Raw genomic sequence first — 23,600 nt, forward strand, 5'->3', positions numbered from 1 at the left:
ATCGAGAAATTTTAAAACTGTTACTGAGGCCGTGCTGTATTTGTCAAAGCAAGAGTTGCCATTTAGAGGTCACAATGAGTCCGAAGGTAGCTTGAACAAAGGTAATTATAGAGAGTTGCTCGAATGTTTTGCTAAGTTTGATTCTGTATTTGAGCGTCGACTGCACAGTAGACTAGCAGAATCTGATATAGTTGGTGACAGAAGATTTACTGGAGTCTCCCCAGAAATTCAAAATGGTCTTATCAGCTGTCTTGATTCAATTATTGAAGATGAAATCAGAAAGGAAATAAATGATTGCACATTTATGAGTATTCAGGTTGATGAAGCATCTGATGTCTCCACCAAAGAGCAGCTAAGTGTTATTGCTCGGTTTGACAAAGCAAGTGAAATTATGGAGAGGCAATTAGGATTTGTGGATGTAAGTATGAACAGAAATGCCACAGCAATATCACAAGTTGTCAAAGATAAACTTGGTGAGTATTCTAATATAAAAGAAAACTGGTTTTACAAACATATGATGGTGCTTCTGTCATGTCTGGCCATATCAATGGTGTTCAAGCATTGGTTCGACAAGAGTATCCTTTTGCTCATTTTGTTCATTGTGCAGCTCATAGATTGAACCTGGTCCTATGCCAGTCAGCCTCATCAATTTCTCCTGTTAAAATCTTTTTATTAATATAGCTACATTCAGCACATTTACAAGCAATGCCCCAAAAGAAAAGCTTTTCTCACATCTAACAACCTTGAGTTTCCTGCCCTGGTGAAACAAGATGGTATTATCGCTCTAGATTAATCAATGTATTGCACAAAACTATGAAAAACTTTTAGATATTTTTGAGGGGTACTTGAACAACCAGCTGGGTGGGATGATGAGTCATTAAGTAAAATAAGTGGCTTACTGCATTATCTTGATAGCTTTCTCTTTTGTTTTCTAGTGTGTGTTTTTTACAGGATTTTAGAACAGTCCACAATTTTGTATTCCATTCTTCAAAATAGGGAAACCCATTTTAACTATGGCATAAGCAAGATTGACAATTTCAAGCAGTTTATTGTGTCACTTCGCACAGATCAAGCTTTCACCGAGTTTTACCAAACTGCACTAGAAAAAGTAGGCCCACCAGCAACCAGAGCAGATAGTAGATACAATTACAAACAGCTTTATTTTGAGATTATTGATTCCATTAAAGGCATGTTAAGTGAACGATTTCAAGATATTAATCAGTTCGAGTTTTTAGACCTTGTAAATCCTAAACTATTTACTACATGGAAGGGCATAGTTCCACAGGAGAAGATCAATCTTCTCAAAGATAAGTATAGTCCTCTTTTTGACATCCAAACTTTGGAGAGTCAACTTTCCTTCATTTACAACGACAAGGACTTTCACAAAGAGTGCAGTAATGAGGTTCTTAAATACATCTTCAAATTTAATCTCCAGTCGAGTTTAGGTCAAGTGGTAAATTTGTTAAAATTGAATGGTGTGTTGGCAGTGGCAAGTGCTTCAGTAGAGAGGTCGTTTTCTTGCTTAAAAAGGGTAAAAAGCTATTTAAGAAATAGAATGGGTCAAGGTCGGCTTAGCTCTTTGTGTAGAATATCTATTCACAAAGATATCATTGAAAAGAAAGAGGAATCAGAGGTGTTGCATAACGAGGTGGTTGAAAAATTTGTAGAAAAACCCAGGAGGCTGGCCTTTCTTTATAAATGATGAGTATAGTATGTGTTTTGATATTTGTTCGTATAATACATGGTACTTCATTGAGAAAATTAAGCATAACTTTAAAGAATAAAGCCATCCCTGTCTACTTGCCCCAATCTAAACAAGTTTAAACTAACAAGTAGAATGCTAAGAAAAATCTCTCTCTATGCACTTTAGAAGTGTCGTATACTATATTATTTTTTGTGCTAATACAAAATTTCTTCTGTTTATGCAGGGGCAGTGATGAGTAAATTATGTTTTAGGGGACAATTGTCTCCTGCGTAACGTTTCTCTGAGCCACCTTTAGTACCTTTTTAACTAGTTGCAGTTTCAACGATTGCCACATTAAGAATGCAGCTAACAAAAATGGATTTTTATAAATTATTGTACAACAAATAATTCGCCCTCGAAATCGCAGGAAATGCTGTTTCCAAGGCTCTGGATTTCAAAATTTTCCGGGGGAGCATGCCCCCGGACCCCCCTAGTGGGGTCGCGCCTCCGGCGCGAGATGGATTGGCGGGAGTGACTATTTTTCCTAGCTACGCCACTGCTTACATCTGGAAGATTCAAACATACAGTACATACACTCTCACTTGATAAACTGTGCAACTAGATGGTTAACTCGGGTTGCAGCCATCTTTCCCCTTAAAGAGCAATACTAAAGAACTTTGCAAGCCTTAGAGGAGCTTGCTGAATCAAATGCAAGTGTAAACACCCCAGTAGCTGGTTCGTTGCAACAACTAAGTAGAAGCAATACATATATTAGCTTGCACCTTTGCCAGCCTATATTTCAAAATATGGAAGGATTAACAAGTCTTTTACAAGCAAAAAGCTATACTGTAAATGACATGATGAGCTTAGTCAGACAGGTGATTTTACAGCTTCAAGATTTGCGAAGTGATGCATTTTGCACGAAGAGTTTAACAAATGTGTTGATATTTATAAGTTTCTTGAGCTAGAAAATGCACTTATTCTACCCCTGAGAAATCCCCGTAAACGGTTTACTGGGAGGTTTTCTTCATTTAATTTTAATGCATTATCTCATGGAACACCCACAACTTCAAGAAAAACAAAGCCTGGTATTCAGTACTTACTTAATATAATGTGTACCTCAACAAGGCTTCCTGAAGCAATTCCGCTGAACAACATAAAGACAAAAACCATTCTGAATGCTCTCATAAAATTCTCCTCACTTTTTGGATTACCAGAGTCGATTCAGTTGGATCAAGGTACTAATTTGATAATAGGACTGTTTCAACATGTCATGTATGAACTTAAAGTCCACCAATTTTCATCTTCTTCCTATTATGCAGAAAGTCTATGATAAAAAGTTATTGCCTTGAAATGGAGAAATGTTGGGTTGAAGAAATTTACTTACTAATGTTTGCTGCAAGAGAGTTGGTTCAGGACTATCTAGGTTTTAGCCCTTTTAAATTTATAGTTGGTTATACGGTTAGAGGATCATTAAAACTCTTGAAAGAGAAATATCTGTGAAATGACCTTTGTTTGAATCTGTATCACTGTTTCTTACTTTCGCACCCGAATTTCATAAGCATGTGATTTGGTCAAGGAAACCTCAATCCTAGTCAGATCTCGATGAAAAAACAGTTTGATAAAAATGCAGTTAATCGATACTTTCAACCTGGTGATAAAGTTCTTGTCTTACTCTTCGTTCCTGGGCACCAACTCAGGCTAAATATTTTGGTCCTTATTAGTACAAGAGTTGACGATTGAGGTAAATTATGTCATCTATTCAACTGATAGCCGTAAATCTACACAGCTATTTCCACATTAACATGCTTAAACCCTACTATAATAGAAGAAAAAGCTCTGGTTCCCGCCACCTTAGTGCTGTTACTGTAAGTCTTTCAACCAAGGACAGTTCTAGTAAGCCCGAAGTTCTGTCACATGACATAATAAGGTGAGCAACTCAGACATATTAAAGAATGTGGACAACAAACTAAATCACCTAGAAGAGTCGCAACAAAAAGATCTGAGACAAATTATGTACGATGTACTTTGCAGGAGTTTCAAATTCATGTTACCTCATCTAATTCATCCATTACTGTGGTCAGTGATCATAACACGTTGATGTTTCTCCATAAACTTAAAGACAAAAATCAACGATTTGCTTGATGGAGTTTACTGATACAAGAATACAATCTGGACATACAGCATATCAAGGGTAAAGACAATTTATTAGCAGTCTGTTTGTCGTGGTAATTTGAAGAGACGAACGTTCTTACAAACTTCCTTTTTTGTAGAGGGAAGTGTTACTTAAGATAACGTCAGACTTATTAATTAGCTTCATCATGTTGACTGTGTAGTTACATTTTAATTTTAGTTACATTACGTCATATAATGTAAATAGCAATTATACCATAACTATAAAAATGACATTACGCCATACTTTATAGTGAGCTTCTTAACAAATATAAGCTGTGGACAGCTAGAGTGAGAAGGATGATTATTGAAGAATATTGTGTAACACGAAAGATACCAAACGCTCGTGATATTTGACTATTTGCTATTGGATGAATCGTTATAAGGATTTGAGGACGGAGAAGAATTAAAGATATTGTCTGAGAAGCAGAGCTATTTATTGTTGTTGTAGATAGATAAGGTTATACTATATCCTGTTATTTCTTTCTAATAGCTTTCTTTGATTTAATAATAATATAGAATAGAAAATCGTTCTTGTTACGGTGATCGTAACATCATCTACCAAAGCTAGTGCTTGTCGATAAACACTTCCGGATACAGGATCTATTGGACCTGCTAAATCACACTGGACTAGTTCTAGAGTCGCATTTGCACGTCTGTCCGGTTTTCTACGTCTGCTCTTACTCATTTTTCCTTCTGAACATGTTTTACAGTCAAATTCTTCCTTCTTGTCTATTTTCATGCCATCAACCACATTTTCTAAAGCAATAATAACAGTTGGATTGCAGTGCCCTAGGATATCATATCATTGCTTTAAAGATTTTGTTTACTATTTTGCTTAGTCATGCCTGATGAGATTACACCATCAAGATAATATAATTTTCTTTCTCTCTCAACTGGAAATTCTTTCCCATTAGAGGGCTAACTAATTTGGCACAACCTTATGAGAAAGTAACAGTAGCTGCCTTACTTACTGCAGAATGCACAAAGAAAATATCTTGTTTATAGGATGGAACATAGAAAACATCCTATAGAAGAGCCTCGTGCAATACACCTTCAACATCACTATTTTTGATCTCTACATCTCTTCTTCTTTGTGCAGACTTATTTGACATATTCCTCTTCGCAACTCAATGAAGTGGCTTTTAAGCATGAATTTTGTGTCAAACCTAACCAATTTGCTCATGTCATGAACTATGTAAGTAGTTGCCCATAGTCTACAAGTACGTGATTAATCTGGTCTGCGTTTGTTCTATCTACGTTGACATTAAATGCATATAAACGACCCTCACGAATGTCATTATTACTAACATAATTATCTCTTACTGATTAAGCAGCATCGTTTGTATTCGTCGTTTTCTTCTTGTTCTTGCCTGATTTCTCTGTGTTGTAAAAGCGGTTCTTGCACAAATCACACAAACGATTATATGACTGACATTCTAACATTTTATGTCCTTGTTTCCGCACCCATAACAAATGATTGTTCCTTTAATTTGTCTTGTCTGTTACTATTACCGAGAACTTTCATTATACTGTTGTCCTTTTGGTTGGCTTGATCTGAGAGCTTAAAGGTGGAAGCCCTCGATTAAAACTACCAAATGGTGGGGTCACTAAGCTAGTAAATTTAGTCGCGAGTCTAGTCCCTTTATAAGTTCAACAAGTTGAACTTTTGAACTGTTGAACTTTTGGTCGCTTCAGTTGCTTGCATGTGATTGGTAATTTTCTACCTCAAAGTGCTAATTTATGAAGTTTAGGTGAATAAAGATGGCTGGTTACGAAGAAGTGCTCATAAATTCTTTTCGCAATTTTTCTGATTTATTAGATCCTGAAGACAAGAATTATAAAAATGAACCGATGATTTGCCAAATATTTGAGGGCTCTTGCAATAGTACGGATTGAACTGCTCTTCATCGGTTCTTCGGTCTTGAAACAAAAGCAGAAAATTTCTTTGTGCTCTCCTTCGCTTCTTTATTTGACAAATGCACCATTGCTTTTTCATTTTATCCTTTTTTCCAATTTGCTATCTCTCCCAGCTCATACAAACAAATGCTAGTAACTTAGCCTGATGACTAGACGTCATGTGGATAGTAGCAGTGTGGTCGCAATGCTCTCTTCTTGTTGTGTGCTTACGACTTTCAAGCGACCAACGCGCACGCATAATTTGATTTAGTCACGCGACCAAAGTGACTGCTTCTGCCACTTGCCAGAAGTGGAGAAGCATTAGAGGTTTGAGATTGAAGACTTAAATTAGCCAGAATTAAGTAAGGCGTGAAATGATTTCGAGGCATTGAAAGCTTGAAAAACTTCAAGTTTAAAAATTACAACTCTTTGTTAAGCGCAACAAGTCAATCCTGTTATAATTCTCAAACTTTGCCAAATTGATTGTTTCAATTTTAAATGTTTTGCGTAGTTATAAAATCATTTTTTCTCCCGTTTAATGCCTAACTTCCATGCTTTCATTAATTGTAAATATTAGTAATACTATCCTTATCTCAACAGTAAGTCGTTTATCTCTATTTATATGTTTAAGTATCACATTCTGCAACACATTCATTCGCTCTGATGATGGCACAAATTTGCCGGAACATGTCTGTAATAAAAAAGTTTGTTTTATATATTCAGTTTATTAAATCAAAGTATCGTGAAATTGCTCATGAAGATTTATGTGATAATAAGTATTGAATCGTTTCCATTTGCAAATATTAGTAAACGCTTGGCTAAATCCCAGCTACCTTGGCTCATGTAATCAGCCCCTAAGGCCCTGTTCACACGATACTGGGATGATTTGATTCATGATAACTTTTCGTACGAGAAAATCTTTGTATTGCTCTCCCGGAGCGATTTGACTCTGTTGTGGAAGTGGTATGAAAACCAGTCCGACAAGTTTTGCACTCAAATCCGATACGCTCCACTTTGGCAACTAAAAGTTCATCCCGAACGTATCGGATTCGAGTGCAATTTTTTAAAAATGAAAGCGCAGATTGAGATACAAACTATGTTTTTAATGAATAATCTGCCAGCAAATATAATATATCTTCATGGCATGTTTAAGCTTTTAACAACGTATTATCGTATTGTGAAAGGCTACTATCTATAGTATTATTGTAATGGCAAGATATATTTGATCGTGCTTGGACTTTATACTCTTCCAGTCCTTGCGCCCATTCCTACAAAACCTTAATACGCTCAAGAAAAAAACTCTACGTTTCTCATTTACTTAAAAAATATTTGATTTAGCAACCATCGCTGTTATTACTTGCACGTACAACTACTGGGGCGAATTAGGATCTTTTTTATAAAGTAAATGGTTTGAACCCGGGAGTATCGTTATATGTTTGTAAATGATGATCGTCCAGGTTAATAAAGTCCTGAGAAGGACTGTTTTTTTTGTTGTTGACTGACGTTTCGACAACCTTAGCGGTAGTCATCTTCAGAGACTTTTGACTCTGAAGATGACTACCGCTAAGGTTGTCGAAACGTCAGTCAACAACAACAAAAACAGTCCTTCTCAGGGCTTTATTAACCTGGACGATCTTTTTTATGTTGCGTCACACGAGTCGTGTGAGCAGAGTATGAAATTAACAGACTACGAAATTAACGTAAATTCCTTTCATTATAAACGATTTTCACCCGACATGGTGACTGATGAAATAACTCTACTCACTCCACTATACGGGTCAGAAGCCCAAGACTTTTAGAGTAAGGCTCCCTGCTTTTAAGCAGATTTGTCTTGTTTGTATGGTTGCTGTATGGTTGTTTTATGATTGCTTTAGTGTAAGTATAACAAGATTAAGATGTTTTCCAAAATACTACTCGCATTATATTTGTTCAGCTTAATAATATCATTATAGAGTTTCTGTAAGAGCTCGTGTACACTTAATTACTTGAAAAGTTAAATCTACTTGAGTAAATAAGAGTTATTACAAGTTATTATTACAATTATTGTACCGACTTAAGTAACGCTAGATGTTTCTTCTCAATTTTCAGTTTTGGGACAGTACACATTGAAAACCTTTGGCAAAAGAGTGACGTATCTTCGAAGTCCTACAATAAACCGAAAGAAAGCATGTTTTACATTTCAATATTACGCTCATCGTTACAACATGGGCTTAATGGTATTAATTAAAGACAAAAGAAGCCGTAAACTTCTTCCGTTTTGGATGACAAATGGTTACCATGATATAAGAAAGTGGAACAATGTGAAGATATTATTAAAGTATAAAAATGGATTTGATCAGGTTTGTTCACATTAAAACATATTTGACACCTTTCAGACAAAATAATAAAAATAATCTATCATTAGTTGCTACAAAGGAATAAAAAATATACTCCAAAAAAACATGATCTTGTAAACTCAGATTCGAGTTATAACTATAGAAGATGAATGTAAAAGCAATACTTCAACTTTGTTTCAATTTCATTATGAAGCTAAGGGATTCCTCAAACAAGTATGATCTTATATATTTGTTATAACGAAATGAAAGAAAAAGTTAAAAAATTTTGCAAGGCGTTAGAATTTAAAATATTTACAATTACATTAAGAGATTAAGCATAAATAAACAATATAAGAGAAAATATAGGAATCCAAACAGAAGATTTCAGATTTCAGATGTGGGTTTTTTTACGTATACATATCTCCTAAAGGAAATGCAAAAAATTAGGATTGTTGTAATGAAAATAATATGAACTGTTAGCGTGAAATTTTTTTTGCATTTTCCAAGCTATCAGGTCATGCTCTATTACTATTCATATAATATTATGTGGTAATGAAAAATTTAATATTGCCTTAAAAGCACAATTGCGTAGAAATAGCAGTGCAACCAACGAGGAAAACTTTTATGAGAAAACCAAAAGAAACCCAAGATTTCTAAAAAGAACAATTTTAGAGATTTGTCAACGTCTGCAATCTTTTATGCGTCAATCGTCAATCGTGACTCGTTAAAGAATATAACTTAGAGAACGTTTTTAACAACGTTTTAGGATACATACTTTCAACAAGGACAATACTTTTACTGACACCTTTAGATGCCCTGTTTGTTTTCCCAAAAAACTGTGTGACTAAACAACATACTCCTAACCCTTTCCGTTACAAATGGGTAAAAAACTAGTCAGGTGGTATCGAAGTATGAAATTAGCTCATAAAAAAAATTAAAAATGCATTGCATAAACACTTTTAGATCCTGCTTCATTATAAATCATCACTTGACTTGTAGTTATTTATATACAAAGTCGAAATGGTACTTTTGAATCTCATCTCCTATTAATATAAATCAATTGTCGTGTTTAAAAGGGATTTGTTGGAGTGTTTAATCTTTTATTTCTTTAAGTCTGCTTGAAAAATTTTTCTAGTGGCTACGATACTCAGGGGCGAAAGTAGAACCCTAATTGGGGGGGGGGGTAAATATTCATATTTTTTAGCTCTGCCCTGCTGTTTCTTTTGAAATTAACATCGCAAAAAAAAGAAATAAGCAGGGCAGAGATGACTATCAACATTTTAGATTCGCCCCTGACGATACTCTTTAGAAATCATCAAAGTTTTTAATGGTTTATGACATAAAAATTTCTGCCATCTTTAGGTCGTGATACGACGTTGGAGGCCCTATACTGCTGTTTCATTTGCTAATTTTGCCCTCATTAATGGTGCTGGAAGCTGTAAAACGAGAAACAGTGAGTGAGCGTAGACTAAACAAATTCACTTTCCTTATTACAAAAAGATTGTTTCTGTTTGTCTTATTTTTAAGTCACGCACAAAAAATTTACCAAAACACTACAATCATGTATTTTTTTCTAAAACATACGGTCCTATTATTATTGTACTCAGCACTCTCAGTATTAACCCCCGCTATGTAAATTTTGTATGTTTGCACTCTGTGTAAGCAGTCGGAAAAAATGATTAATGAAAATGATGTGACATTTGCATAGCAGGATTAAAAGTTGAGGACTAACGACGCTATGCTTCATTGCACGTAAATTATCCAGATGCTGTATAAATAAAAATAGTTCATAATTTTGCAAAATATTGTTAGTTCCAACCTAAATACTTAAAACCTTTCTTCTTTGCCCTGAGAAAACTCAGTTTGTAGTGAGTTATTTTTTCAAATGCAACTGGCAATATTTTGTTCACACAGATTTTTGAGAGTAGTAGCTATTCAATGAAAATACAACATGTTGCATATAGCTCTAGCTATTTGTTAAAACAACGCCAAGGAACATTTTAATTCCTAAGTATATTTATTATACGAACTTGCAGTGCACGTCACATCTTATCAATCGTTTGACTGCATGCAAATCACAAAAAAACATTCAGTTTTTTTTGCACTGAAAAACAACTTTATTTTGATAAACTGTTAACTTTATCAAATTTAAATGTTATTTTATCGCTCTTTACACGAGAAATTTAACTTTGAATTAATGTAAACACAAAAAGCGCGTCGAAAACACGAGTCGAACACTGTGGGAAAATTGCGTCGAGGCAATACCACAGCCGTGTCATATATCAACAACCAAGGTTGAACCCGCTCCCGACAACTGCTGTCTCTGACTCTAAACCTATAGAATTGGTGTCTATCTCAAAATGCATATGGGAAAGAAAAATATCTCCAAGGAACCCTAAATGTTCAAGAAGACAGAGAATCAAGAATCTTTATCGATTCCAGCCAGGGGGATCTAGTATTTTTCAAACATCCCTCGTGGAACGCCGGAAGCATTCTCTACCTAGGAGTCCCTACCTAGGAGAAATTTTGAATTTCGAAGCCTTAGAAATGCCATTTTCATCGTTTATACAAAATGGTTTTTTGTAGACATCGTTTCTGCGTAAAAACATCACATTTTTCTTACGTTTATTTTCAAAAAAAAAATGTAAAATGAACAATACTTGAATGTTTTGCCAAATGTTAAGGTTTATTAGCATGACTAAGAACATAAAATTTACTTTACAATAATGCTATACCAAAAACGATATAGTCTTATAGTCTTATAGTCTCTTTTTGTCCATTGAAATACTTATGAAGGAATGTAGTATTTCGCACAAAAAGTCGACACAAAATATCAACACAGAAAGTCAACACTGCTTTTGCTAGTATCATGCAGCACAAGTTATCTACAATGCTGTCTAAGACAAGCGCCATTTGATATTTTTGCACTCTTATAGTACGTTCTTTTATCTTTAAGAAGCCACTTAATATAGAAAGCCCACTTTTGCCTACCCGTTTTACGTTTTCATTTATTACTTTGTATAGATGTGAAAAAGTTCTTTGTCTTAAAAAAGAAAACATCATGGTTAGAATACGTCATCTTAGAACATGCGGCAGTCTGTAATATGTATCTGGATTCATATTTTAAAGCGCGAACAGTGCCGAATAAAATGTTTACGAAGCCAATGTTTTTAGTCTCGAATTTTCATCACGTTACATTCACTACTAATCTTAAAGGAGCTACAAAAAATGTTGTCGGGTTCTTTTACGTGAGAGAGAGGGGAAGAAGGAACAACTTGGCAATATTTTACAGATTTTCCTGGAACAGATATGGAAAATATATCTCTAATATTTTTTCTGCACCCTATCGCCGAAATATTTCTGGAAATTTCATGATTGTTATTGGCTATTATTCTAATATCGGTATGTTTTTCAGTAATCCATAGTGCTTTATAAGGTTCAATAACATAGGCTTGATAAAAAAACTATTTGAGTTTAAGTTTATGAACATACATCGCTTGTCTTCACATTTTTGGATTAAATTTTGATTTTAACTTTAATCCAACATGTGGCTTGTAGGCATTTGCATACTCTGTAATATATACTTTGTCACAAATATCAGCTTTTTTAAAGAATAGGAATGTTTTGATAAAGCATTGTTCATCTTCAATTCTCTTTATCAAAACATGCATGGTTGCTGACATATGTAGAGAATAAAATAGATTAACAAATAGTCCTCTGTAACTGTGTAAACGTCATATGAATAATAAAAGTATAATAACAGATCACCGAATGGTTGGTAAGTGCGTACGATTTTTATGGACGAGTTAATCCTTCTCGATGAGTGCATAATAAAAATCGTACAAACGAACCAACCATTCGGTAATCTATTATTATGCAAGTATTGAAATTTAGATTATAGTGAATTTTTCGGTGAAGAGATAGAACAATTTTAAACGCTTCGAAACAATCACCTAATTTGCATAAGAAAATATAACAACACAAATAATTTGTTCATCGGGAATAACCAGTTTTTCCGCAGTTTCTGTCTTAAAATTATAAAAGGCAATTCCTCTCTTACGAAGGAACTACCTAGGTTCGTTGGTTACGTTTTTCTTTCTTTCAAAAGGAAGCGTAATAATCTTACTTCGATATTTATTAAGTTTCTTAACGGCAATATTGTCCACACTTGGAAAATCATGTTTCGACGATAAAAATTTCCGAAGAAATCCAATGTCCTGCTGTTTGTATCGTTTTCCTTACATTTATATTGAATTCGCTTACGGATTGTGTCCAGGCAAATAATATCAAAAAAGATTGTTTTTGTCTTCTTTAATTTTAATTCTGTTCATCGTTCGAGGTAACACTTGATATGCCTTTTGTCACCAGTGAAAAAACGATATATCCAATCAGAATGCAGTTACGACGTTTCTCACTAGAGAAGAAAATGCTATATCCAATCAGGAGCTCAAAAATTTTAGGCGTATGATTTTTATTTCATCGTTTTGTTGCGCAAAAATTTCAATAATCGTATGATAACTACAAATATGTTTCCATTAAGAATATTTGGAAACAAAAATTCATGAATATAATTTTTCATTTCGGAAATTTATTTTTTTAGCGAGTCACATTGGAAAATGTCAACCTGATCAGATTGAAATCATGAATAAGTGTATGTGGTTTGAATGTAGTCGCATATACTCATTGAGTATGAAGGATTACTGCTCACAAAACTTTGGAGCTCTTGCATCGTTTAATGAGAAAAGTTTTGAAAACATGACCAAATACTTGCGTGATATAGATGCTGACAGTTCCAGAAAAACTGATGTAAGTAAAGATTGCTGTTTACTTTTCTCATTTAGCTCTATCCAGTATCTTTGAGCATTTGCACTTGAAAAATTACTTTTTTACACTATAGATTATGTTTCAACGTGTAAATGCTATTTGTTAAAGCAAAATATGAATCGGTGTGCATGAAAAATTTCATCAAAAATGACATTGGTAAGCGTCATCGAATTTTGTGGATGTACATACGGGCTGTAATGTTTTATTGGACAACGCAGTAGATTTACAAATCTCGACAAACATTTATTACACTTTTAAAGGGTTTATTCCTGGGAAAGAATCTTTGAACAATCCAACTACCAGCGCTATTTACAAGTGCGTTGATAATATTCAAACCCCTAAAGTGATTTTTTCTAGTTTGTAAGTCGGTGGAAGAATTTGGTGTGTTGAGAAATCGATAATAAAGCCGAGAAAACCTAGTCTTGTTCACGGTCAAAATGGCATTATAGCAAAACCCAGGTCTTCAAGCAATTTAGTTATGTAATTTAGATCGCGTGACCAAAAATTATATATTAACTAAAATCATGCAGAAAATATAGGTGTAGTTTTTTAGTATTGCTACGTGCGTGGTCCCGAAAGAATAACTATTAATTTTGGTTCTATTTTCACACGCAACAAAGATAGTGTGAACCAGTTATATTTCTCAAACAATTTATTAATCAACGCGTAAATATTGAAGTAGATAAGTGTCTTAATAATAATATCAATACGTATGAGTAAAACTTATCTCCTCTGTCTGAGTACAACCGCGAGTCTTTATTCTTGAGCGTTCGTGAGTCCAACAATGACTCACAATAGTTTTCCAAATAGATTAAAGGCACAGAAGCCAAAAGATAGTTATGGCACAGAAGCCAAGATAGTTGTCTGATTGTAGCTTGTCAACCTACTTCGGTAGGCTATGCCTCCTAAATTTGTCTTCTCGTAGCTTGTGCTCGTAGGTTGTACTCAGTGGTGTAAACTACTCATATATATATAATATCTAATGGGAAGTATTGTGGTTTTGTGACCTATATCCCATACACAATACAGTATGTTACAGCAAGATATAGTTAACCACAATAACAACACATGCGGTTGCGATTCTAAAATATGTTGACGCATGTAAGCAAGCTTCTGGCGTATGCAAGCAAGCTTCTAGATAATGTCCTAATTAGTAATGTATGAAATTATAATATGATATAATAATGATATTACATGATAGTAGTTGCTATCATGTAACAAGTATGTACTGGGAGTTTCCTCACGACTCATACGTAGTTTGATGTCATCATTGCACAAAATATGTTTTTTCCTATGGGACGAAGCAATTGGTATGAATAGAGGTCCAATTATTTGGAGTGAACTCACTCGTCCGAAAAGTTGCTATTAGATAGAAAGTTAAGTTGTGAGAAATTGTCATAAGTATACCTTAGGTCTTCCTCAAAAAATTTCCATAACTAAGAAAATCAGACTGCAGATCATTTGTTAGCTTAATTCAACGAATTCAGCATCAAGTAGTCCTTTGAGTTGGATAGTATGGAAAATTTAATAAAAGAAAAATGAGGGAGGTCATCTTTAATTAATAATCTGAAGGTATATCATAGAAATTGTTAGTACTTGATACCATTTCAGGCGACAAGCATCAATACCTTTGAACTTGAAATTGCAATTAGAATAAAAGAAAATAACATAATAAATTCTGTGGCAAAAAGGGGGGCAAGATTTCCCAGCAGAAGAGAAAAAGCCTTTCAGCGATAACTTAGCAATTATCGCAGAGTTTCGGTTTAAAATTGGAAAAATTATTAGTCTGATTAAATATAGCTCTAATACGAGATTGTTAAGCGTTACTGCTTTGGAAAGAGATTGGCGACTAACTTAAGGCAGAGACTATCAATTAAAGAAAGCTTTGGAGGAGCTTAGAAAAATAGTGAAATGAGGGATGCCGAGATTGAGTGCATTGGCAAAGTTGACGCATCTTGTTTTAAGAAAAAACAACCAGAGTACAAGCATTTAAAAAACAGTATGTGTTGGTGGTGAAAAATGAAAGTGCTGCATTGTAATAGAAGGTAAGGGAAATCAAATCTTAAGGCAGAAGAAAGGAAGCCAATTGTTTAACAAATGAAAGATAGCTTCTTAGACTTGGTAATAAAATGTTGTCAAGAAATACTCATGCATGTAGAATTGGTTGTACATGCATTAGTTTAGCTCAGATAAGTATTTTGTACCCAAAGTTACACACGAAGTATATAGGTTGATCAGTCGGTGTATATCATGAAAATATTGGAACAGTTATCCTTTTACTTAAAAACACTCAGGATCTTCTTCAGAATTTTGAATTCAGAAAGTATGCACTATTAGAGACAATGTATATTGTAATCAGGTTAATTGCTATGACGAATGAAGTGCAACGCCGTTTGATTAGTTACAATTTTAAAATAATTCTAAAGTTTTCATCAGAATAAGCATTGGCACAGCGAGTGTTGCTCAAAAGATGTTTTCCAATCGCTGAATCACATAGAATCGGATTTTCACTTTTACACCCACGTTTTGGTAGTTGTCGTAAAGGAACCGTTTTATATGCATTTCGGCAGACTACTCATCAGGTGTCAACGTCTGCTAAATGAGAACCTCCAAACCATGCTATAATTATAACGTTAAAACAGGTCAATGTCATCCCTATTTTTAGAGATGACACTTAAAACAGAGACAGATTAAACACGTAATCCTTTTGTCGGCAAAGGACAGGATTAGTCAATTTAATTAATACCGACTCCATGACGCGTAGCTGGAATAACGAGCGACATTTTTTTTAAATAATTTTAAAATTTTCATCAGAATAAGCAATTGCACAGCGAGTGTTGCTTAAAAGATGTTTTCCAATCGCTGAATCACATAGAATTGGATTTTCACTTCTACACCCACGCTTTGGTAGTTGTTGTAAAGGAACAGTTTTATTCCTGACAGAAGCTGGCACATGCTGTTTTATTCTTTCACTCAACCTTTGAGAAGTCTTACCTACATAGCGAGCATTTAAACTCGTAGACTACATTGCTTGACATTTGAGCAGGGAGAGACTCTTTGGGAGTGGGTGGAAGAGTAGTTTATTTTGAGAATATAAAGACCACATTGCATGCAAAAAAACAAACTCTCAGTGCTTTTTTTAGTTTCCTACTCGATGTCATTAGAGGCCTTACCCATCCAGGGAAGCTTAAGGAAAACAGGGCACTTGGCCGGTCCGAAAAGTTTATTCCGTTCATTGTTAGTGGATAAGAAAAGTTTGTCTAGCAACTTTTCCGGATATCCATTTAACACAAAAATATTCTTCAGTGAGATAAGATCACTATCAATAAACTCTTTTGAGGACAATCTATGCGTTCGCTTTATCAAACACTTCACTAAAGAAATCTTTTCTCTATGCGAAGATAAAGAGGCAAAGCGTGTGTACAAACCAGTGAAAGTTGCTTTGCGATGAATGCTTGTTAAGAACTGACCATTGCGTTTGTGTACAATAACATCTAAAAAAGCTAATTGATTGTTTGACTCTAGTTCAGAGGTGTAATTTAGTGCAGGGTGAAGAGAGCAAAGTTTATTAAGAAAAAGCTCACGATTTTTATCGTTATGAAACAAAGAAAAGGTGTCATCCCCATAACGCTTATACCACAGCAAATCCGGACAATCTGAAGATGCAAGCATTTTGCATTCATGATAGCCAACAAAAATATTCGCAAGAACCGGTCCAAGTGGAGAACCCATAGCCACCCCGTCAATTTGTTTACACATGGTGTCATCAAAACTAAACTCCACACCTATTGTTACAGCCATCATTAGTTCTCTAAAGGCATTCTCAGACATGTCCGGCAAAGACATGCCCGAGTGAAAAAGATTTTGAGCACAAATGTCAATGGTTTCTTCTAAGGGCACATTAGTGAAAAGACTAGTAAGGGCACATTAGTGAAAAGACGTCGTTAGATTAGAATAAATCGAAAAATTTTGTTGTTTAAACTCATCAGTAAAACTATGGTGGAATTTTAGTTTGGAGGTTCTCATTTAGAAGACGTTGAAACCTGATGAGTAGTCTGCCGAAATGCATATAAAACGGTTCCTTTACGACAACTACCAAAACGTGGGTGTAAAAGTGAAAATCCGATCCTATGTGATTCAGCGATTGGAAAACATCTTTTGAGCAACACTCGCTGTGCCAATTTTAAAATAATAGTCTGTGCAGCTTTAAGACGTTGAATTTATTGCGGAACTTAACTCATTGGTTTTTTTAAGATCTCCGAAATATATAAGAGATAAAACCATCTTCGCAAAAAGGCGGATATAATGCAAGTTCTATAACGAGATCATGCATTTCCAGTGCACATGTGAAATAAATGTTAAGTCAGTTGAAGTAAATGGGGGTGACTTTTGTAAAGCTTTCTAACAATAATAATAATAATAATAGGTAATCTTTATTGAGGATGCCAACATCACTAAAAAGTGGTTTACAGAGGGGTCCTTTAAAAGTAACTAAATATAATATAACTACTTAAAAATAAAAAGAAAAAGAATACAAATCGAAAAATATGAAGATAAAACTACATCATTTGAAAATCAACATGCAAAAAACGAAACTAATTAAAATAGTGCTTTCTTGATACCACGCTTAAATTGGCTTAAGCTGGGCACATCTCTTAGGGAAAGGGGTAAGGCATTCCAAACGTCCGCTGCAAAATTTATTGTTATCCAGTGCCCCCATCTTCTGTGTGCGAATGATTTGCGGATATTTCGCTTTGATCGTGTATTATAGTTATGATAGTCACTGTTAAAACAGCTGTGAAAAGTGTGTATAAAAAGGTTATTAACTACCTTAAACATGAAAATAGCACGATGCTCGGCTCTCCGCCTTTCTGAGGTTTCCAATGGAGCTTTGAAAGTGCATCGCTCGCGGAAGCAGTAGGTGGTAGATCTAAAATGATTCGCACAGCCTTATTGTGAAGGATCTGTAGCTCTGTCATAAGTGAAGTGTTGCCCCGGTCTCCCTATATTATATCGCCGTAGTCAAAAAGGGGCAGAACAAAAGAATTAAAGAAAGTTATCCTAGCGCTTAGTGGGAGACACGACTTGATGCGCCGCAAAAGGCTTAGCTTCTTGTTTATCTTATTACGCATGTCTTGAAAATGATCCTCCCATTCCTCTCAAAAAGGCATGCTTACTAATTGTAAATGATAGCGTGTGGTGATTTTCAAGACTGATGGATAGCTACTGGTTAATGAATGCTTCTGATGCAATACGTGCGCTAATGTTTATCACGACTCCTCACTGCAATGTTCATTGGTGGTGTAGGCTTACTGATTAAAGGGGAAGTCTTTATTTTCGGTAGCTTAAGCTCAAATGATAGATATAAAGCAATTTTTACTTTCCCTACAAAAGTCCAAAAACTTAAAAACAAATACAAGCCAAGATATTTAGAAAATAAATGCGAAATTTCGCGCGTTTCGTCGGCAATCACTTGTACATTCGAGTTAACCCGCAATGGAGCAGCGGTTTCAGATAGTGGCATCCCTGTGCGGTTGAGTATAAATAAGAAAGGGATATTTATTTACTTTACATTGTCAACCAGACCCGCAAAGTATACGTTTTTTAACGAATTTTGAGGCGATAGCTATTTAATTTCAGTGAAGAGGAAAGTAGGGAAGAAATAGTAGTATAACATGACGCAGGATTTATTCAACCGTACGCTTTTAAGACAGTAGAAGAACAGATTCTGAGGAAGATAGTATAGCCGTCGATAGTGCGTCATCGTACTCAGGTTTTGCAAGTACCCCTAGCAGACTTCAAGAAAAATACTGGGAGTTTTTGAAGCTCCTTATAATATGTCAATATTTCAGTTATTATTTGTGGAATTTGGCCAATTACTTTCTTAAGTAGTATTACAAATTGTAAAATTTCGTTGAAACATTTAGGAATCGCTTTTAACATGAGCTAAAATTTGATAATATAATGCTTAGATGTCTCAGAGGGTGTTTACATGAATCCGGAATGACTTTCAATCCCGATCGAAACGTGATGTCAATCCGTGTTTACATGGGAAATCAACACAAGGATTGACATTTCGCGGGAATTTTGAAATTTGAAGATGGCGAACATAAACATTATAGCAACCCTTTTTTTCTGTTGCTCCTGCGTTAATACAGCTTAACACTTGCATGAAACTAATTGTTGTTTTTCTTCGCACTCATTTTAGCCCATTTAGCCTCCTTATTTGCCCACGAGCTTCAATTTCCCAGAAGACACTACGCATGGCGCATGAGTGCTTTGTCATTAATCACAATCTCATTCCAAAATGAAACTGAATTCCCGTTTACATGAGATTAAAACTAAATTTCGATCTGGAATGAAAATAGGAATAAGCTCGATCCCGATCCCGAATTGTAACTCATTCCGGATTCATGTAAACATACAATAGAATTTCTTTTAAAATGGAATGAGTTCATTCCGGATAGAAAGTCATTCCGGATTCATGTAAACACACCCTCAGTAGCAATTGCTAAATCATGGATTGTTAAGAATGCATATACTGCCACCAAATTCTGGAATGCGTTCATAAAGTGAAAAGTGGGTTCATTTGAGAATATTCCTATCGAAAGCTGTATTACAGTTAACCCTGGACTTAAAATCTGTTTGTCTTAATCTTAAATATGTTGAAATGGATATAGACAGCAATATGGTGGAATTGCCAAAATGACCATTGCTGTTAAATGGTGTTTTAGCAAGTTAGGCCAAGAGATTATAGCTCCCAAGGTTATCTGTAATGCAACTTGGAATGGAAACATTCTCAAATGCTACCATTTCTTTATTTTTATGAACACACTCTAAAACTTTGTTGCAGCATATGCATTCTTATCTATCCATGATTTAGAAATGGCTACAGAGACACTTGAGAATTTTATTAATTGAATTTTAGCAAAAGTGAAAAGCGTTTTCTAAGTAATTTTTAAAACACATTTTACAATTTGTAATGCTATTTCGGAAAGCAATTGTTTAAGTTCTACAACTAATAACTACAATATTGACACATTACATGGAACTTCAAAAGTTACCAGTATTTTTCTTGAAGTCTGTTAGTGGCACTTTTGGAACCTGAGAGCGATGACGCACAATCGACGGCAATGCCATCTTCCTAAGAGTATGTTTCTTCTACTGTCTCAAAAATGTACGGTTGAATCAATCCTGTGTGGGGTTGAATTATTATTTCTTCTACGTTCTCCTTTTTAACAGGAATTGAATAGCAATCAATTTAAAATTTCTGAAAAACCGCATACTTTGCGGGTCTTTTAAAGGTGGTTAATTATGTAAAGTAAATAAATATCCCTTTATTTCTTACTCAACCATGCAGTGACGTCACTAACTGAAACCGCTGCTCAATTGCGGGTTGCTTGAATGTACAAATGATTACTGACGAAACGTAAAAACCTCTTTAGTTCTTTCCTAAATATCTCGGCTTCTATTTATTTCTACGTTTTTAAACTTTGTAAGGAATGTAAAATTGCTTTGTCTGTCATTTGAGCACAAGTTGTTGGAACAAAGACTTCCCCTTAAAGACCTCCGTTAAAAGTAAGGCCTTTTTAATTGTTAAATTCTAGAAAAAGACCTGCCTTCTCCAAGCGTGTTTGTGCTCGATTGTGTACAACTACATTTGCACTTCCAGCTACGTCTCATTAATACATGTGGACATGCTTTGATGCTTTTGGATAGATTTGTGCATGGACTAAGTTCCTAAGCCTAACCAGAATCAAAAACTTCTAAAATAAAATTGTATTGTGTCAATTTGTTTGTTCTGCCATCCGTGGAAAATTTACGCAAATAAGAATTGAAATGCACGAAGAAAGACAGTTGCTAGGTTACTATGCAAACTTTGACATTCTGTAACATTTATATTACGAACGAACAAATAAAAGCGTAGAATGAAGGAATAAGAAAAAGTACTACAAATTGTTTTTGAATAATGCGCATGTCATTTCAGATATATTATTTTTGGTCAAATTTTTAGTCCGCCTGGTGAGAGTAGCCAGTTTTTTACACGCTTAGTCTGCTTGTACCATACCATTATATCACCAAAGATTCATTCCTGTTTGTTTACAATTTATTAAAATTAATCATATAATTTCCAAATATCCATTGGCGTTGAAAACCTTTTCACCAATATATCATGAGAAAATCACGAATCAAAATCAAGATACACCCTCTTGCTTAACTATACCACGCATTGCTAATACCATCATCAACCCTTAAACTAAAAGAAGACCTTTTCATAAGCATGATTACTAGCCTCGCTAAACAACAAAAATTTAAATCGATTTTCCATTATTCACTCCTTACATTAGTCCTAGCTACGGCTATCATGTCAGTAGTCTTTAATAATTTGTAAGTAATTGATCTGTCCGTTGAGTATCACCTCACCTGCATGTATAATATTTCAACCTTACAAAAATTTCACACTGTAAAAAATGTGTACTCATATTAAAGATGGCTTGTACTTAAGTCGAAACATACTTGTGATGGAAAATATAAAATTGAGTTTAATTATGTTAATTAAGTACCTATTACTCAAATATTTTTTAGATATCAAAAAAATGAAATAATGAAAATACCATAGTACATGAAAATATCACAGTAATATACTAATGTAAATGAAATGATGAAGATATCGTAGTAATGTAGTAATTTTTGTTTGCTTGGAAATTTATGGTGAGTAATATAAGAATTTTTGTCCCTTTTCAGATAACTATTGGCTTGTCGAAGAATAAGAACAAGTGGTTCTGGCAAGATGGACGATTGTATAATAACGAAATGGGATGGGTTAGAAATAGCAGATACGGCGAGAGGGGTGCTATTGTTTGGGATAGTGCAAAAAATAAATGGAGTATTGGATCTGGAAGGTCTTGGCTTCATTTGTGTGAATCAAAGTCAGGTAAGATGTTCATCAAGCAACAAGAACAAAGACTGAACAAACTGAAAGAACTCATACCAACGACAGTAAGTGACATTTTACTTTCCACGATACAAACCATTGCAGAAAAAATACTGAGACACAACACCAAAGAAAAAAAACATCAAAAACTTGAACGTTTAAAACGCACTAAAACACGTACATAAGACATAAACATGACGATAACTGGGTGAGGAATATTTCTTCTCGCTCATTACACGAAACTGAAACACGACTACTGCCTTACGGACTAAAACATTCCATAACACTTAAACGAATCCCGACTGAGACGTTGGCATCAAGTGTCGAGGCTGTCCTATCGTATCAAAGAGACTTGTCAGGGACAACCAAAGACGAGATCAGAACACGTGATAACAACTTGACAAAGGATGAGCAACAAGCAATAAAACGCCTAAAACACGACAACAACATCGTCATTTTACCAGCGGACAAAGAACGCATGACTGTGGTCATGGACAGGACGGATTACTTTGAGAAAATTGATACCCTTCTTAACAACAGACAAATGTACGAATTACTAAAACAAGACCCAATACTATTAGTACGCAAAATTAACAGCAAGATCTTCTTTATGAGAAAATATAACGTTAAATCTAAACGTATTTACTATCGACTTAGATGTTCAGTACCACGACCACCCAGACTATAAGGACTACCAAAACTTTACAAACCACAAATACCCATGAGACCAATTGTTTCATTCTTTGGTTCGCCTGCTTACGACCTCTCAAAGTACTTGACTGACATACTGCAATCACTTACAAGCAAATCAAAGCACAAGTTACAATCTACTGAAACCTTCATTAAAAAACTAAGCACTATACAAATACCCAACAACTATATACTAGTGTCTTTTGATGTGAAATCACAGTTCACCAGTATTCCACTTAATCTGGCAGTTACTTGTACAAAAAACCTCATTGCAAACCCCACGGACGTAATGCCATTACCGACAGAAGACATCATGGAACTACTGGAGCTCTGCCTCACCTCGACTTTCTTCCAGTAAAAAGGTACACACTACAAACAATTACACGGAACAGCAAGGGGCTCACCCATTTCTGTTGTAGTTGCTGAAATTGTAATGCAATCTATAGAGGAACGGGCGCTCACGACTTAGAAACATGTACTAACTTGTTGGTTCCGCTACGTAGATGACGAGATTGATGACTTTCACATTCACATCATCAACAAACAAAACTGCCACATACAATTTACCTAAGATGTCGAAGAATACGGAACTCTTCCTTTTCTCGACTGTTTGGTAAAACAGGACAATAAAAAACTACAAACAACAGTTTATCGCAAGCCAACACATATTGACCGACTACTAGACCAATCATCTTACAACCTACTAATGAGACTTACTGAACACAAACGATCTACAGAGAAACAAGACAAAACTAATCACATTGTCGAACATCACTGACAGACAAAGCACAACATTGACTTGGACTCGGCAAAATTCATTACTTACAGCACTGACTATAGACAATGGCTTACATTAGAACCCCTGAACAGATCACAGAAATTACAGGCACCTTACAAACGACATATTCACAATGCAAACAAACGATCAACTAAAAGCATTACACTTCACAGTAATCGACAATGATAATACACAATTGCCATCCACACAATTCCTGTACACATAATTCAATGACGTAAGAACCAGACAACAAATACGGCTAACCGAACGTTTAGTCCTTATTTGACTCTGAAGATGACTACC

The 23,600-nt window shown here is 34.9% G+C and overlaps 1 protein-coding gene across 1 annotated transcript in view; it reads left to right on the forward strand.

Moving 5' to 3' along the window:
* Nucleotides 1-22,014, forward strand: part of LOC124449142 — a 45,778-nt gene extending 23,764 nt beyond the window's left edge. The window contains exons 5-8 of the mRNA XM_047000092.1: nucleotides 7,844-8,094; nucleotides 9,433-9,523; nucleotides 12,671-12,876; nucleotides 21,640-22,014. Coding sequence (XP_046856048.1) covers nucleotides 7,844-8,094; nucleotides 9,433-9,523; nucleotides 12,671-12,876; nucleotides 21,640-22,014 — 923 coding nt within the window. The remainder of the gene's footprint in view (nucleotides 1-7,843; nucleotides 8,095-9,432; nucleotides 9,524-12,670; nucleotides 12,877-21,639) is intronic.
* The last annotated feature ends 1,586 nt before the right edge of the window (nucleotides 22,015-23,600 follow it).

The sequence above is a fragment of the Xenia sp. Carnegie-2017 genome, unplaced genomic scaffold (assembly GCF_021976095.1).
Source record: "Xenia sp. Carnegie-2017 unplaced genomic scaffold, XeniaSp_v1 HiC_scaffold_23, whole genome shotgun sequence".
Lineage (NCBI taxonomy): Eukaryota > Metazoa > Cnidaria > Anthozoa > Malacalcyonacea > Xeniidae > Xenia > Xenia sp. Carnegie-2017.